The sequence below is a fragment of the Lutra lutra genome, chromosome 16 (genome assembly GCF_902655055.1).
Source record: "Lutra lutra chromosome 16, mLutLut1.2, whole genome shotgun sequence".
Classification (NCBI taxonomy): Eukaryota; Metazoa; Chordata; class Mammalia; order Carnivora; family Mustelidae; genus Lutra; species Lutra lutra.
The window spans coordinates 4,184,212-4,199,781 of record NC_062293.1 but is presented as its reverse complement, the minus strand read 5'-3'; the positions used below and the strand labels follow the sequence as shown (position 1 = coordinate 4,199,781).

Sequence of the window (15,570 nt, the reverse complement as noted above, 5' to 3'; positions counted from 1 at the left end):
GGCACGCACGGTTCCTCCGGCGCAGCCTCTTAGAATGAAAGTGGTGTTGGGTGACACTGAGCAGCGCGGGCCCAGCCCGGGAGCGCGGTGCCTGGACACCCCCTCCCCCTTCTTCCCCGGGGCAGCCGGTGTTAGCAGCGGGGCGCGTCGTGTGGCCTTCTGGGGTTTGCGTGTGGGGACTGTCCTTCGGTGCCTGTGGAGAGGAGTCTGTGTAAGTATCAAATGAAATCAGACCCTACAACTACTACTCCATTATCCTGGGGCTGTCTTCGTGCCCAGCGGGTCCCTCTGGTCCTTCCGTCCTGCCCCGCTGGTCACCGGGATGCGTGAGGCTTCGATGAGCTCCCCCGTGTTCCTCTTTGTGTGCCCGGGACTGCCTGACTTCAGGAGGGGGATGTCTGCACCACGGGGCCGGTGCATTTAAACTGTCTGTGCGTGGCGCCACACCGGCCTTGGAGTGGTCACAGCAGATTTTGGGGCTTGCACACAGTGGTCCCGGGCCCCGGCCAGCTGTCGGACGGGGACTTTTTGTCCTCTCTCTTTCTGGGTGGGAAGGGGAGTATCTTCTCCCACGTTTACAGGTCCTGGTTTCTCCCTGAGCGGCTCCGTCCAGCCCTTCTTAGCCCGGCTTGGGCTCTTTGACCAAACGAAAACATTTTTGATGTTTTCTTTGTTGAGAGTCCCTCGTGCACCTTCGTTGTCTGTCACTGGTACAAGTGCTTCTTGCTGGTTGACGACTTTGGATTCTATTTATAGTGTGGACTTCCAAACAGAGGGTTTTAATCCGAAGGTTGTCAAGTGCATTCTTTTTTTTCCCCTCTGTTGGGATCTGTGTTCTGCTTGGAGGCCTCCTGTGTTCCAGGATTATAGAAAACATGCCTTCCAGGTTTGCTTCTAGCACTTCTTTGGTTACGTGCTTTACGTACTGCAAGTCATTAATCTACTGGAATTTATTGAGGTTTAAACAGCGAGGTGGGGACGTGTGGTTTTGCACAGATACACGTGGGCCTGACCCAACGTGTGTGGGGTGTGCTTGTGCCTCTGCTTTTTTAAAGATTTATTTATTTATTTGACAGAGATCACAAGTAGTCAGAGAGGCAGGCAGAGAGAGGGGAGGTGGGGGAAGCAGGCTCTCCCCGGAGCAGGGAGCCTGATGTGGGGCTTGATCCCAAGATTCTGGGAACATGATCTGAACCCAAGGCAGACGCTTCCCCGACTGAGCCACCCAGGCGCCCTCCGTGCGTGCTATTTTTATCAGTTTTGGTGTCAGCGTCCCACTGGCTTCAGAAAAATAATTTGTGTATCTTTCTTCTCTGTGTCCTGGAACGTTGTAACAGCGACGCAGTGTTCTTCCCGTTACAACTTTTAGAGAATTCTCTAGGGAAACCGTCTGAGCCTGATACTTTCATAGGGGCCTTTCTCCTTTTTAAAACCTCAACAAGGTTTTTTCCAGATCATCCTTTAAGCCACTTAAACCCTCCCCGACGGTTCGGAGGTGATTGTGTGGGTCCCATCACTCCATGATTCTTGGCTACTTGCCCTGGGCCAGGCGCCGTCCGCGGAGGGCCAGGTGCAGAGACGCATGGACGTGGCCGCTGTCTGGGGTGCTCCCTCCGACCCGTGAGCAGTGCCACGTGACGGGTTCTGAGAGTGACCAGTCCAGAGGGCCACAGCCCCCGGGGAGAGAGCTTCCACCACGCCGGCCGATCCCTCTTGGTGGCTGTGCTGGGGGACCTGGGGCTCGGAGGGGGCAGAGTGGTCCAGGCAGGTGAAGGTGTGCGTTCCAGGAATCCCAAGTTTGCTGTGGCCCAGAGAGCGCCTTTCACACTTTGCTGGGCTGCAGCTCCTGGTAAGAAACACATTTTACAGCACAAACCAGGGCACAGGATTGTGTAGATCGAGGCATGTGTGTGGGGGATGGATGGGTGTGTGCAAATGTGGCATCTCCCGGAGTGAGCCTCAGCTCTCCAGTGCCCGCTGCGCTCCGCTGTTCTCCCTTCCTTTCACTTTTCCCGGCAGCGGTAGGAGCTTTGCTGATTTCTTTCAAAGCAGGTTATCAAGATCCACGTTATAGACCACGGGGTGTGCTCATCAGAAGGGCTCACGGGAAGGGCACGGCCGCAGACTGGTGCAGGCATGGCTGTGTCCAGTTCTAGACTATTTCCATCACCTCAGACAGAGTCCCCATACCCTTTAGCTGCTGCCCCCCACCCCTGCCACCATTTCCTCCAGCCCTAAACCGTGCCAGGTCTTTCTAGATGTGCCCATTCAGAACCTTGCTTAGAAATAGGGTCAGGGTCGCCTGGGTGGCTCAGCTGGTGAAGCCTCTGACTCCTGCTCTCAGCTCAGGGCTTGATCTCTGGGTGGTGGGTTCGAGCCCTTATGAAATATACTCCTTTAAAATGTGTGTGTATATTCATTTTCATTTGGGGGCTTTTTTGGGATGTCCCTAGGCTTTATTCTCTACTCTCAAATATCTCATTCTCAGGCTTAAATCCTCCCATCCCCTGGTCCCCTGAGCACCCCCTAGTGGTGCCTCCTCCCCACCGCCCCACTCCCGTGAGAGCACCTGCTGCCCAGGTGTTGAGGTGTTGGCCGTGAAGGTTAAGGAAGATGGTGTGCTGCACCGGCGAGACCACAGGTGCTGGAGCCCCCACGACACCTTGGAGGCCGTTTGGTTGGCTTGGTGGGCCAGGCTGAGTTCCTGGAGAGGATGGCTCGATGCCGGTGGTGATGGCGTAGCCTGGCCTCCCCCAGGAGTTCTGCTGCAGGTGCAGAGCTTGGGCCTGAGCCGGCCCCTCCTGATGATGGTGGGGAGGCAGCCGCTCCCCCTTCCCTCACTGCCCCAGTGAAGTCTCCAGATGCTTTGCCAGGAGCAGAGAGGCATCTCGACCTGGCGAAATGGCACATTTGCTTTCCAGGCAGCCCCGGCTCAGCCCGGCTCCACCATCATTTGAGACCCGTGGGCCCTGTGTCCCGTGCTGGGTTGGCCTGGGGCCTGTGTGGGCCAAGGCCAGCCCCCTCCCGCCCCCCCACCCCAGACCATGAGGCCGGGCAGCCCCTCCCTGCTTCCCAGGCCCTCTGTCCCTAATATCCTGCGCTCCAGGGTCCAGCTTGGAAGCCTCTGTTCTCAGTCACTGTCACGGACAGTGACACCGCCTACAAAAGAATAACTTTTGTCCATCTGTGGGCACCGGGGCTTCAGGCCTTGCCTCCCTTGTGTTCAGGCAGATACAGGAGACCCCGTGGGGCCCCCGGAGGGTGTGAGGTCTACAGTGGTTTTTCCCTCTGTTCCTCCCGAGGTGGGTCCGGCAGAATTTGGGGTGTCAGCTTCCTCTTGTGCATGGCGTTGGGGAGCGGGTGGGGAGCCTGTTATCAACGGGGAACTGAGCTAGAAGGGAGGCGACACCCACGGTCTCCACTTGTCACTGGTGACCCCAGAGCTATGCCTGAGGCACGGTGTGACCCCTGCCTGGGGGCAGTGTCTGCGTCTCTGCATGGTCCAGTATCCCAGCCCGAGAGGGAGAAGAGGGGCTCCGTTTTCCTCTGCAGGGTGATCCCCACCCCCCACCTTAATTCTGGTCGAAGAACGTTGGGCCTCCCTTAGGTCTGTGGTTCCCTGCCTGCCTGCCTGCCTGCCTGCTGACTAATGTCTGTTTGGTGCCTGATAGGAAGGACAGCACGGTGAGGCAGCAGGCCCCCAGCACAGGGGCTCAGGTTACTGAGGGTTGAGGCATCTCCTAAAACAAGGCCCCCAAGCCACTGACCCTCCTATTGCCGGGGATTTCAGGCCCGGCCCTGACACCAGCTCCCGGTGAGTTCAGCTGGGGGCGGAGGGCCAAGGGGTGGTGGGTTTCTGGGGTGGGGCATGGCTGGGGAGGCTGGGGTGGAGGAGGGCGGATCCTCCCCTGTCCACTGGGCAGGAGATAAATCCGCCTAGCTGGGCCCCACCTTCTTCTGTGGCAGTGCTGGGTGGGGGTCTTCGCAGTAGGTTAGGCTGGTGCAGACACTGTGGGGCGGGGCCCACAAGGCATCCAGACCGTTGCCTGTGGCTTACCAGGGGCTTACCAGGGCCGACGCTGGAAGTGGATGTTCTGTTTTGGGGAGGCAGCCCAGCTTGGCGAGTGAGAAGCCGAATGCCCTGAGATTTAATTCAGCAGCAAGTCTCGTGCGTGCCTGTTCTTGGCGCTCTGTTCTCTGGGTGGGGAGGATCCCCGGCCACCTTGGCCTTGGTAGTGCCCCCATGTTAAACAGAAGCCTGGGCCGCACCCCCCACACCAGTGCCGGCAAACCGCTGAGACACTTGGCTCCAGTGATGGGTGATTTGTTCAGACCCTCAGCATCCAGAAGAGTCTTGGGGAGGGGGTGCAGTCTGAGCCCTCCTCCTGTCACATGGTCACAGGCACTGTTCCACAGGCACTGTTCCGGGAGGGTCCTCCCCTTCCCTCTCCCTCCCCCTTCCCTCTCCCTACTCTTCCCTCTCCCTCTGGCACATTCCTGCCCCTCCTCCCTCGCTTTTCCTTCCCTCTTCCCTTCCTCCCAGGCACCTTATCTGGCCCAGGCACCTCCCTTTCTGGATGGGACTGGATGGGACTCGGCATTGGAAGACTCCCCATCCCAGTCACTGCAGTTAGAGAAAACTTTATCTCAGCGGGGAGGATTGATAATAACCTCACAATTGCAACGTGATAAGGCTAGCCTCTGGCCAAGGTTTCTCTCCTTATCCCATTTGTTGGATTAGGAAAGCAAGGCCAGAGACACCCAGCCTCTAGCCTGAGGCCGGGCAGCTGCTCACAGTCCGTTTGAATCCCAGGAGAGCCTGGGTGCCCAGGCGGCCGGGGAGGCGGGCAGCAGCGGTGGGGGTGGAGCTGCGCGGGGACCTGGGCCAGTGCGAGAAGCCGCGCCCCTGCCCCGAAGCTTTGGCTGGGATGCCGAGGAGCCCGGGCTGGCACGCTCCCTCTGCTTCTTTCTTTCGCGAGGCGCCAGGAGATGATGAGAGAAAACCCCGTTTAGAAAGGAGAGACTCTGGTATTCCCCGTCCTCTTCTAGCCCCTTCGCTGCGCTTGGTTTTGAAATAAGATACCGCTTGTCCGGGGCTTGAGTGGGAACAGATTGGAAGCCCCATTTCTCTCCCTTGGATCACAGCTGCGGGGAGCCCCGCGTGTCTGCTCTCCGCGGCTCCAGCCAGCCCCCCAGCTCGGGGTAGCCGCGTCCGCACAGCCCCGCCCGCCCCGTGCGCAGCCCCGCCCCTCCCGGCCTTTGCCCCGCCCCTCCCGGCCTTTGCCCCGCCCCTCCCGGCCTTTGCCCCGCCCCACTGCTCGGTTCTGTCTTTCTGCTACCCCCTCGTCCTCTAGTGCTGCTAGGAGTGGGGGAGAGAGGGAGATTTTGCTGGGCTCAGGTGGGGGTGTGCCTTCTTGGTGGGGAGTTAAAAGAGTTAAAACTGGGGTGTCACGCTGGCGTCCCGCCTGCCAGCTCTGTTCCCAGGCCTTGCAGCAGGTCCCTCCCTGCAGGTCCCAGAGCGGGTCGTTTGTCCCAGTGCACTGATGGCTCCACAGGCTCGCCTGGGTTACGGATGTTCCTGGAGCTTGGGGTACTTCACCCTCCTGATGGGGCTGAGCAAGGCGCCGACTTGGGCCAGGACGGAGCTTTCCTGCCCCTCCCCCCAAGGTGAAGGTGGGGAGCAGTGGGGTCTCCCCCTCCGACTGGCAGCTTCCATGCTTGCTCCAGAGGCCTGTGTGCAGGTGTGCCAGCACCGGCTCGGCTCTTGGCGGGTGTTACTAGCAACAGCACAGGCCCTGTCCCTGTTCCCTGCACACCGTGGCCCAGGCCATGGGGACTGTCAGAGAGTGAGTCAGGTGGGGAAGCCAGCAGAAATGCAGGTCTGCACTCCTGTCAGTGCCCGGCCTGGGAACCAGGACAGGAGTGAGGCCACATGGCTTTCTGGGGGGCCAGCGGGTCAGCATGGCCCGGGGTTGGGAGGGGAGCTTCTGTCCTTGGGTGCCCTCATTCCTGGTCTCTGGACTTTGGGAGCCAGCCCCCAGAGTTCTTGCCTGGGGATGCGAGGTGGGGAAGCTGGGGTGAGAGCAGGGCCCTGGGGGTGCTGGGGACCCCCCGGAGAACCATCCGTCCTTACCCCTCAGGGAGCAGGCCCCTGGCTGCACACGGCCATGGGGAGGCTGATGGTGCGTGAGGCTCCCCGTGGCAGAAGGCTGCTCGTTGTCAGCGCGCTGCTCCCTCACCTTCTGGGCCCGAGTTCTCTCTCCAGGCTCTGGAGAGTTCTGAGTCTGAAATGCAGCTTCCTAGGCCCAAACCCAGCCCTTTGGACCCAGGCCCCTGGGGAGGGAGGGGAGCTCGCTGAACACTGCTGTGAACGCCTTCCTGCAGCTTCCAGTTCTCTTCCCATGTTCCTGGGGTCTCGGTCAGGACCCCACTCCAGGGTCAGCCCCGAGTGACGGCTCTAGGCTCTGAGACCTCACCGGCCTCCGGGCTGTGGTTGCGTGTGAGGAGCTATAGCCCCTCTGAGCGTGTCGCGCACACGGTGTTTGAAGGGGGGCCCTCTGGGGAGGTCCCCTGGATGCAGTGTCCGGGACCATGTGACCAGGTGGGGACAAAGGCTCCTGCCCCAGAGACTGGAGAGCCGGGGCCCCTGGCTAGTGCCTCATCGGGGAGTTGGGGGCCAGGCTGGCCTGGATCATTGCCCTGTGACTCCACGGCCCGTGAGATCGTGGCTCCGCAGTGAGTAACCCTTCTGAGCGCCACTCCCCCTGGAGCGGCCGCGTTTCCTGCTGCCCAGAAACTTCTCCAGGGAGCCAGCTGACACACTTGGCCTGCGCCGTCTGTTTTTGAACAGGCCTGAAAGGAGAGAGTGAGTAAGAAAGTGTTGGGGGGCGGGTAATTGAGTAGGGGAAGGTCAGAGAGAGGGGAGGAAAGATCTGGAAAGTCCCAACATGTGCTTTGGAAGCAGGTGCCAGCCATGAGCTACTCTGGAGGGTGGGGCCTGTCCACAGAAGAGCAAGCAGAGACTGGGGTGGGGGGAGTGTTCGGAAAGGGGATCGCGGCTCAAAGCCAGACCTGGGAGCCTGCCCTTGGCCGGCTCTCTGCTGCTTTGGGAGCAGAGTTGTTTCCATTTTAGGGACACAGTGGGGAGGCTGTCATTCTCCTCATAGCTCTTATTAAGATTCCATTAATCACAGTGATCACTCCAAGTGCTGGACTCCAAGCTTCTCCAACTGCTTCATGGGACGTATCTGCGCAGCAACCTTAGCAAACACTCACCGACTGTTAGGTGTTGTAGAGAAGGAAGCAGGGCACAGAGAGGTTGAAAAACTTACCCAGGCCACACAGCTGGAAGTGGCAGATGCTGGCTTGGAGTTTGAACACGCAGCTGTTGGGACTCCAGAGCCCCAGAAGGTTTGTAACTCGGGGCCTGGTTTCTCTGCCCCTTTGCCAGCCTCTGGTTGGCTGGCTGTGCTGAGGTCCCTGGCATGTCCGGGCAGCCCCAGCGCAGTGTCCCCATGGCTAAACTGGGGCCAGGAGAGGAAGGGACTGCAGCTGGAGTCTTACTCCCAGTGGGCAGCCGCACCGAGGACGAGGCCACATGTCCTCTCCTGGAGCTCTGGAGCCCACAGGTATGGGGTCGGGGCTGTCTGCCGCCTAGTAGGAGAGGGCCTATGGCAGCAAACCCTTGGAGTCTGGCCTGCGAAGCCTGGAGGCTTCCGGAGGCCGCTGGCCCAGCTCCCTGTGCAGCTGGTTCTCCCGCATGCTCAGTCCCCAGTCCCCAGTCTCCACGACCTCCCACATCTGGGACGGTCTTCCCAGGCTGGGTCATGTGGTGCAGGCCAGCGCTGCTCTGGGGGAGGGCGGGTTGCCAGGAACAGCCTGCAGGGAGGGGGCCCCACTCCCCTGGAATGGAGTCAGAGCTCACTTTGGTCCAGCGCCCATTTGGCACAGGGGCGGGCTCCACTCCCAATGGGGTGTGTGGGGGTCCCTCCATGTGGCCCAGCTCTGCACAGGCCCTGTCAGTTCCCTGCCCACGTGTCCATCCGTCCACCCACCATCCCCCCAGCCCCCCAGTAGGCATTTATATTGTACTTGTGGTCTGCGGGAGGAGAGACTGTCTGTCTGGCTCGGAGCCAGAAGTTGCGGGGCGATCCCGGGTCTGCTGGCCACTGGCCACTTGACCCTGGGCAGAGCCAGGCATCCCTGCATGACGGTCCGAATCTGCGGGAGGAGGAGCTGGGACGTGATGGTTCTGGGTCGTGCTGGGGCAGTCCCCGCTGAGAAGTTAAGCTCTGTGTTCACGCAGGGAACCTGGACCAGTGAATCAGGCTGAGCGGAGGGTCCTGGGCTGGGGAGGGCACCCCTCCCAGCCCAACACTCTGCAGCACAGTCGGCCATTTCCTTCTGGGCCCACACCTCAGGGCCACACCTGGTCAGGAAACAGCGGCACCCTGGGAGCTGCCTGGGCCTGAGAAAGTGGAATCATCTGCCCCCCACAGCTGTCTCCAAAATGTCCCAGGCAGTTGCCCCATCTGAAAATGACGGTCTACCCCACACCGCCCCCTGCCGTCCCCGTCCTGCAGGGCTCCTGCGCCTTCTGACGGGTCACTGTGTGATGCTTGACGCTGTGATCCTGGCGGTTCTTAGTGATGTTCCCGGATGGTTCAGATCACTTTGTGCCTCAGACCTTCCAGTGGGCACCCTTTGTCCATGGGACACTCATCCCCCTTCACCTGTTGTTGGCGTCCTGCCCCCCTGCCCTGGCCCTGGCTGCCCCTGGGACACAAAGTCTTGTCTCCATGGAGACTTCACTCTGTTCCTTTCTGGGCCATCTTTTTTCTGATTCTTCTGGCTGCTTCATTTGGGTCCCTGCCTAAATGCCACCACCTGAGAGGTGTGTCCCCTGCCATCCCAGCTAAAGTGGCTCTCTCACAGCAGTGGGTCACTTACTGTGAGCGTGAGTTGGGGGGTGTGCACGCATCTGTCACTTGCTGCCCACATGCGGCATGCACACTGCACAAGGGCAGGAGAAAGCGGCTCGTGTTCCCAGGACGGGCTCGTCCTCGATGCTCAGTTGAGCCTGTTGGGCACTGAGCAGTAGGGGAGTGCAGGAAAGGAGGTTCCCTCTAGCTGGAGCTAGTCATGGAAGACTTCCTGGAGGGAGTGGTGTATGGTGGGCCTTGGAAAAGTGAGAAGTTTGTTTGGGGCAGAGATTAGGGTAGAAGGCCAAGGGGTATTGTCAGACCTCACGAGACAGCCACCAAGCAGCGAAGCCGGGAGCAACGAAGACAGTGCTGGGAAGTGGATTGCCACTGGCTGGTGCCTAGTGGGAGTCCCAGATGACCGTGGGCCGGCATGCCTAGGGAGGCAGAGCTCCCAGAGCAGAGGCCCGAGGTGGGAATGACACCTGTGGGTGTGGCTTGGTGTCTGGTGGATCCCAGGAGGGGCAGCCCTAAGCCCACCAAGCAGAGGGTGAGTGGAGGTGTTTCCAGGGCACCAAATCCAGCGTGGGTGGGTGGACTGACAGGCAGAAAGGGGGCAGAAGGGCCCGGGGCTCTCGTCCGCCGAGTCGGGCTTCCCCACCTCCCTGGCCCACCCGGCTCTAGCTTTTGGGCTGGCATGGTGAGTGTGCTTTGGTTGTGGGGCTGGCTCTGGCCCCGCAGTCATGGCTGCTTGAAGCGCTGTGTTGAGGATTCTGAGGCCACAGGGAAGACGTCTGCTCTGGATTGGCGGCATCCGCCTCCGGTTGCCAGGGTCCCCACTCTGTGCCTACCTGCCTCTGCCCCAGTACTGGCAGGAGACCCACTGGAGCCCATCATACCTGCTGGGGCAGGCAGCACCGGGACACGGGGAGGCCAGGGGCGCAGGCTGGACGGGGGGACCAGGACGGCACCTGGGCCCTGCCCCGGTTGTGCCTGGAGCTCTGCTCGTCATGCCACCAGCACTCATTTGTCTGATCAGCACGCCATCCCTGGGCTCGTTTGCCATTCTGGCTTGATCTGTTCATTGTCACTGCTGTCCTCACCACCCCACGACTGGCTGCCAGATATCCAGCCTTCCTGGCACAGCGGCCACTGGGCTCATAGCGCTCCATGCCTCTCCTGTGGCCTTTGCAGCAACCCAGGAGGCAGAGAGAGGCTGAGTCACTTGTCTGTAGTCACACTGCAGGTACTGGGGATTAAGCTGGACCTCTGACCCCAGGGCCTTTGCATGGCCAGGGTGGGACATTGGCAAGGAAACAAGGTATGTGGGCTGACCTCGCCTCAGAGCTCATGTAGGATGGCCCAGCCGGCCCAGCTGACCCAGTGGCCCGTGTGGGCGGGGCTGTTGACAAAGCATAACCATGATGTGTGCCGTGTCTTTGGGGGATATGAGCGTAGTCGACAAAGCGTAGGCTTTGAGCTACATGCGCCCATTGCAGTGGGTGACCTTGGGTGCTTTCCAGAACCTTTTGGCCTCCTTATCCGGGAAGAGGAGGACTAATAGTCCCTATCCCTCAGGCAGGTGGGGGCAGCAGGCACAAGATTCCGGGAAAGCTGGCCTGTGTCCCAGGCGTGGTTGACATTGGCTTCGCAGGTGACCCCACCGTGACCTTTTGGAGCAGGCCAGTGTTGCTGTCTTGGTTTTGAAGGAACAACCCAGAGAGGTTAGGGAACTGTCCCAAGTCCCACAGCAAGAGCTCAGGCGACAAAGAGCAGTACGGGAGGGGCAACCTGAGCACAGGAGGGAGGACCGTGGGGTCAGCCCAGGGAGGGCTTGCTTTCCAACTGGGGGGGGAGGGGCTCACCCACTCACTCGCCCACTTTGTGCCAGTGCCTGGTGGGTAGGGAGGTCATTCCTGGGGCCGCTGAGAGCTGATGGAACTCAGGGCCACACAGCAGACAGGGCAGCCTTGGGGCCAGGCTTCAGACACCCGCTCTGTTGGCATTTGCCTGTGGAGCCGTGGGTGATCTGGTGGAGCCAACCACCAACTCGCTTTGCCCCGTAGCATAAATGCCGTCCCCTGTTCTGCAGGAGGAAAGGGCGCCTCCGACGTCCCGGCACCTGCCTGGGGTGGACCCGGGGCCAAGCACTGGGCAGGTCTGAGTGTGCCGGCCCTCCTTCCCACCATGCCTTGCAGCTTGCCTCCCTAGGCTTGCCCCTCGGACCATGGCTGTGCCTTGCCGGGGCTAGCCCGTCGGAGGTGGCCCCGGGCTGGCCTTGCGTGGGAGGCTCACTAGCCTGGGATGGAGCCCCCCCCCCCCCCCCCGCCACCGACCTCGCCCACTGTCCGCAGCACATGGTCGTCATATCCCGAGAATGGGCTTGGGGAGGGTGCTTCTGGGTTTTGCTGGTGGCCACGGTGTCCTCTGCTTGGAGACAGACCTGAGGTCTGTGGCGTGTGCTGTGCAGGCAGAGCCACTTGCCCACCTGGGAAGTGGGTGTCCAGTCCCGCGTGGCCTCATTTCGTCATAGAGGAATTGAGGGCCATGAGGTTTTTGGAGATGGGAACTGCCATGGGTAAGAGGCTCCCCTCCCGCCCCGTCCCCGTGCCCCCAGCCCCACTCCCCACCTCCGTGTGCCCGCAGCCTCCCTGGGCATGCCGCCGCATCTTCCTCCTGAGTCGCTGCTGGTCAGTAGGGGGCAGTGGAGGTTGCGGGTCCTTGGAGAGGAGTGGGCACAGTGCTTTTGATCTGTCTCTCCCTGGAAAGTCTCTCCAATCTTGCCCACAGTGGCTTCCCTCCCTGCTAACGTTTTTCCTGGGGTTGTCACACCGGGTGGGGTCGGGGGTCCCCACCAGGCTGGGGACGGAGCAGAGCTGTATTGATACAAACTCCAGCTGAACCCACATCCTCTGTGCAGCCCAGCGGGAAGGGGCCTCGAGGCAGGGCCTGTGGAGCCCCCACTGTGCGTCCTGTCAGTGGCTTCTGGACCCGCTCTGCCTGTGGAGGCGAGGGGACCCCGGGCCTGGCTGACCGCTCTTTGGAATCTTCCGCCCGCTTGGCCGGCCGAGCCAGCGTGCCTTCGTAGGGGCTGCTGAGAAGCTACGAAGCATCTGTCTTCCTGGTTGAAAACAACCCTTATCTTTTGTGATTGAAAAATTATGCCAACTCATGGCAGAGAAAATTAAATCCGAAAACTCGAGAGAATGTGCTCACTGATCATTGCATCTCTTCCAAGCTGTCTTTCTAAAAGTATGCTTAATACAAGTGAGTTAAAAACAACAAAAAAACCCCAAAAAACACAAAAATGGGATTGGACACTTCTTTCTGCCACACGCAGGTGTGCTCCCTCCTGGGGGCTTTTCCTCCTCCTGCCTGCATCTGGCCTTGTAAAGACCGGGCCCACTTGTTCTAGGACAGTGTGCAAAGTCAGAGGACCATCTTGGGGCCACGGGGACTTGGAAACAGGCTGGGGAGGTTTCAGCAGAGGGGGGTGGCAGACCAGGGCTGGGCACCCCCCCATGCTTCCTCTTTTTATTCCGTGGGATTATCTGTGAGTGGTGTGGTCAGGAGTGTGGGCACAATGCTGGGCAGGGACGATCTTCTGGAAGCATGACCTTGGCAGCATGGCCAAAGTACTTTGTTCCCATCTGTGAAATGGGCTTATAGAAACACACACTCCAGAGAACTCGGTGAGAAACGGTTTTGTCCATTCGAACAGAGGGCTTCGAGGAGCTCCGCCATCGTGGTCTGTGACGTCTGTCTGTGTTTTGACCTCGTCGTTGTTGCCGCCTCCATTGTCCACTGTCAGGCTGTCTTTCGTTCATTCACCTTTGGAGGTGCCAGGCCTAGAGCTGAGGACTAGGGGTAGATTCTGGGGTATCTGGGGAGAGCATGAGGATCTCAGGGATGGCCCTAACTGCCCCACCACTCCCTCCTCAGCCGGTCCCCAGGAGGCCAGCAGGGAACGGGGCCGGCTCCTACCCCTTCTCACTGTGTGACCTGGGACAAGTGGCTGAGCCCCTCTGTGCCCCATTTCCTAACCTGTTGAAGGAGGAGAGCCACAGGAGGGGTCCAGTCGGGTCGCTGTGAGGACCCAAGGGGGTTGCGTGTGGAGCTCTGGGAACCGTGCCTGCCATTTGTAAGCTCTTAGTCAGTCTTCGCTCTTCTCGTAGTTGCGGTCCTGGGAATGTTCTGGATCTCGGGACACTGACGACTGTAGATGAAATGCTTTCTCTGGGAGCCATCGAGGAGGGACTGTAGGAACATTGACTGACTGGGAGCCCTTCCCCGGAGCTCAGTCCCCGTTCTGCAGGAGGAGGCAGCCTGCCCTGGAGTCCCTCTCCCAGAAGCTGGTGTCCTGGCTCTGAGAGGGGGCCGTGGGGTGGGGCGGGGAAGGGTGTGTGTCTGATGGCTCTTTGCCAGGGATCTGGTTCTCCCAAGTTTAGACCCTCCCTGCTCTGACGCCGAGGGTCCTCCCTCTCTACCTAATGGGCCCGCTGCATTCTCAGCTGCTCCCACAGTGCTTTTGGGGCCGTGAGGCAGAAACCCCAAACCACATGGCCCGAGAATGTACTTTAGCGCAAAGTGGGAAGCCCAGAAACCGGGCAGCTCTGGGATACTCTAGAGGATGCTCCATCAGCCGTCCTCGTCCTCCAGTGTGACTTTGCTGTCCCCGTGGTCACAGATACCCCAGCGTTCAGAGGCAGGAGGGCCCACTCCTGTGAGCCCTGCCCCCCCCCCAGCAGCTGGGGTCCATCTTCGAAGCCCCTCGTGCCCCCCTCATCCCAGGGTTTGTCTCCCAGCCCCTGACCTCCAGCTGATACGCCGCGGCTCCTGTCCCATAGCACGAGGGGTTTCAGGGCTGAACAGAGAGGAAGGTGCGTCCCTGAACTAAATGAGGGTTGGCTGGGAAAGGGGGGTTGAATTGAGAGACCCTCCTTCAGCAGAGGGAGCAGGGAGGAGGCCTCCTGACTCTTGCTGTTGTCCGCGTAGACACGGGGCACCTAGGGGCCATTCCTTCCTGATGGGGCGAGCCGGGTCATCAGTGTGAGCCAGTGAGGCAGGACCCGGTTTTGCCTGCCCAGGGGGACCTTACTGTGGTCCCCCTTCCCCCCAACCCCACCCCCTGCCCCCTGTCCGTGCTGGAAAAACAGCAGCTGTGGCCCTAGGCACTGTCCGGGCTTTCTTGGGGCTGCAGAGGGCTGGCTGAGCCTGCCCTCCAAGCCGGATCCAGCTGTCCCTGGGACAGGCTGTAGATACAAACACTGGGGGAAAATCTGCAGGGGGGGCGGTCAGGGAGGCCTGGCTGCTCCTCCCTGCAGGTTTGGCTAGGAGTGCACCCTGCTCTTTCCTGGTCCCCCTCCTGCCCCTCGTGGTTGGTTTCCTTTCCTGCCCCTCCCCCCTCCGCTGTGCTCTGCGTATGGTACTAATTAAGTCCTTCCGCCCGCTGCTCAGTGGACGAGAGCAGAGCTTGTGTGGGGCCTCCCCCAACCCTGGGTCCCCCCCCCCACCGCTCCCCGACCCTGGGTTCCCCCCGCCACATTCTCCCCCTCCCTGACCCTGGGTTTCCCCTGCCACATCCCCCCCTCCCCAGCCTTCTGGCCTTCAGAAACCAGACATTTTGCCTGTGCGTGTAGGTTTTGGTGCCATAGAACACCAAATCGATGCTGTTCCGTGTGTCTGAGTTTCTCCCTTTTCTGTTTGGGGAAAGCCCCTCAGCTTGGAGTTCCCAGGCCAGGTCCCCAGCACTCACCGGGACAGGCAGAGCTCCTTCCGCCTCTCTGGGCAGCTTCTCTTTGCTTCCCTAGAACAAGGCCCAACAGTGGGGGGTGGGGGGCCGTGGCTGGGGTCCTGCCCTTCCCCCGCCTGGAAGTGGTGTGAGGGGCAGGGTCGGGGGTAGCCCCCAGGGAAGACCGGAAGCCCTGCCAAGCCCCTGGCTTCTGGAAGATATTCCTGGACTCCCCACCCCGTCCTGGAGGCCTCGGTGTTCTCTCTTCCACGTGAGGCTAAGGCTTGTTCGGAGGCGGGAGGAAGGAATGAACGTGGTTTTGAAGAAGATGAGGTCATTGTTCACCTTTCTCGAATGTGGATGAGGGTTGTGGCCTGGGGCATCTGTGGTTACCAGCTCAGGATGGTGGTTGGTCACTGGGAACAAGGGCTGGGCTCCAGCATCTCAGCTGCTGTCAGAGGGGAGAGAAGGAAGGAGGGTGGGGTAGCACCTTCTGTGGACCGGGGCCTCCAGCTGCCAAGGCTGCACAGGGCCCCCAAAGACTGGCACAGTGGTCTTGGTGTCCCTTCGTGGTGACTTGGGCTTCCCAGGGACTCTGCATGGCCATAGGATGCTTTACCTGGTGTATCTCCTTTCATCTGATCTACCACACTGGGAAGTCAATTCTGTGATTCCCATTTCACAGATGAGGAAGTCAAGGCACAGAGAGGTTATGTAACCTGCCCAAGGCCACACAGCTGATGAGGGCGACAGAGAGAAGGTTTGAATTCAGGAAGCCTGACTCCAGAGCCCCTGTCCCTACCCACCGACATAGCTCCTTGGACCTCTGACCTTGGGGAGAACCCAAGGCCAAGAGAGGGGCAGTGACTTGGCCAGGGTCACCCAGCAGGTTCGTGGCAGAGCTGGAATCCTGTCTCC

General features: G+C 60.4%; 2 protein-coding genes across 7 annotated transcripts in view; both read left to right on the top strand.

Moving 5' to 3' along the window:
- SEPTIN9 (septin 9) overlaps positions 1–15,570 on the top strand; it is a 146,544-nt gene that overhangs the window by 85,661 nt on the left and 45,313 nt on the right. The gene's annotated exons all lie outside the window — the stretch shown is intronic.
- On the top strand, positions 5,288–12,115 carry LOC125088131 (uncharacterized). 3 transcript variants are annotated; one of them, XM_047709168.1, is made up of 2 exons: positions 5,288–8,692; positions 11,842–12,115. In XM_047709168.1, the coding sequence occupies exon 1, from the start codon at positions 5,544–5,546 to the stop codon at positions 6,450–6,452; it is 909 nt and encodes a 302-aa protein (XP_047565124.1). In that variant the 5' UTR covers positions 5,288–5,543; the 3' UTR covers positions 6,453–8,692; positions 11,842–12,115. The 3 variants fall into 3 exon arrangements, with proteins under 3 accessions (XP_047565124.1, XP_047565125.1, XP_047565126.1); XM_047709169.1 differs by lacking the exon at positions 11,842–12,115 and having other exon boundaries at positions 5,288–6,865; positions 7,194–8,804; XM_047709170.1 differs by lacking the exon at positions 11,842–12,115 and having other exon boundaries at positions 5,288–6,869; positions 7,194–8,804.

Bases quoted from the DNA above. Each gene is read 5' to 3' on its own strand.
- LOC125088131 (XM_047709168.1), top strand. From the start codon at position 5,544: ATGGCTCCACAGGCTCGCCTGGGTTACGGATGTTCCTGGAGCTTGGGG.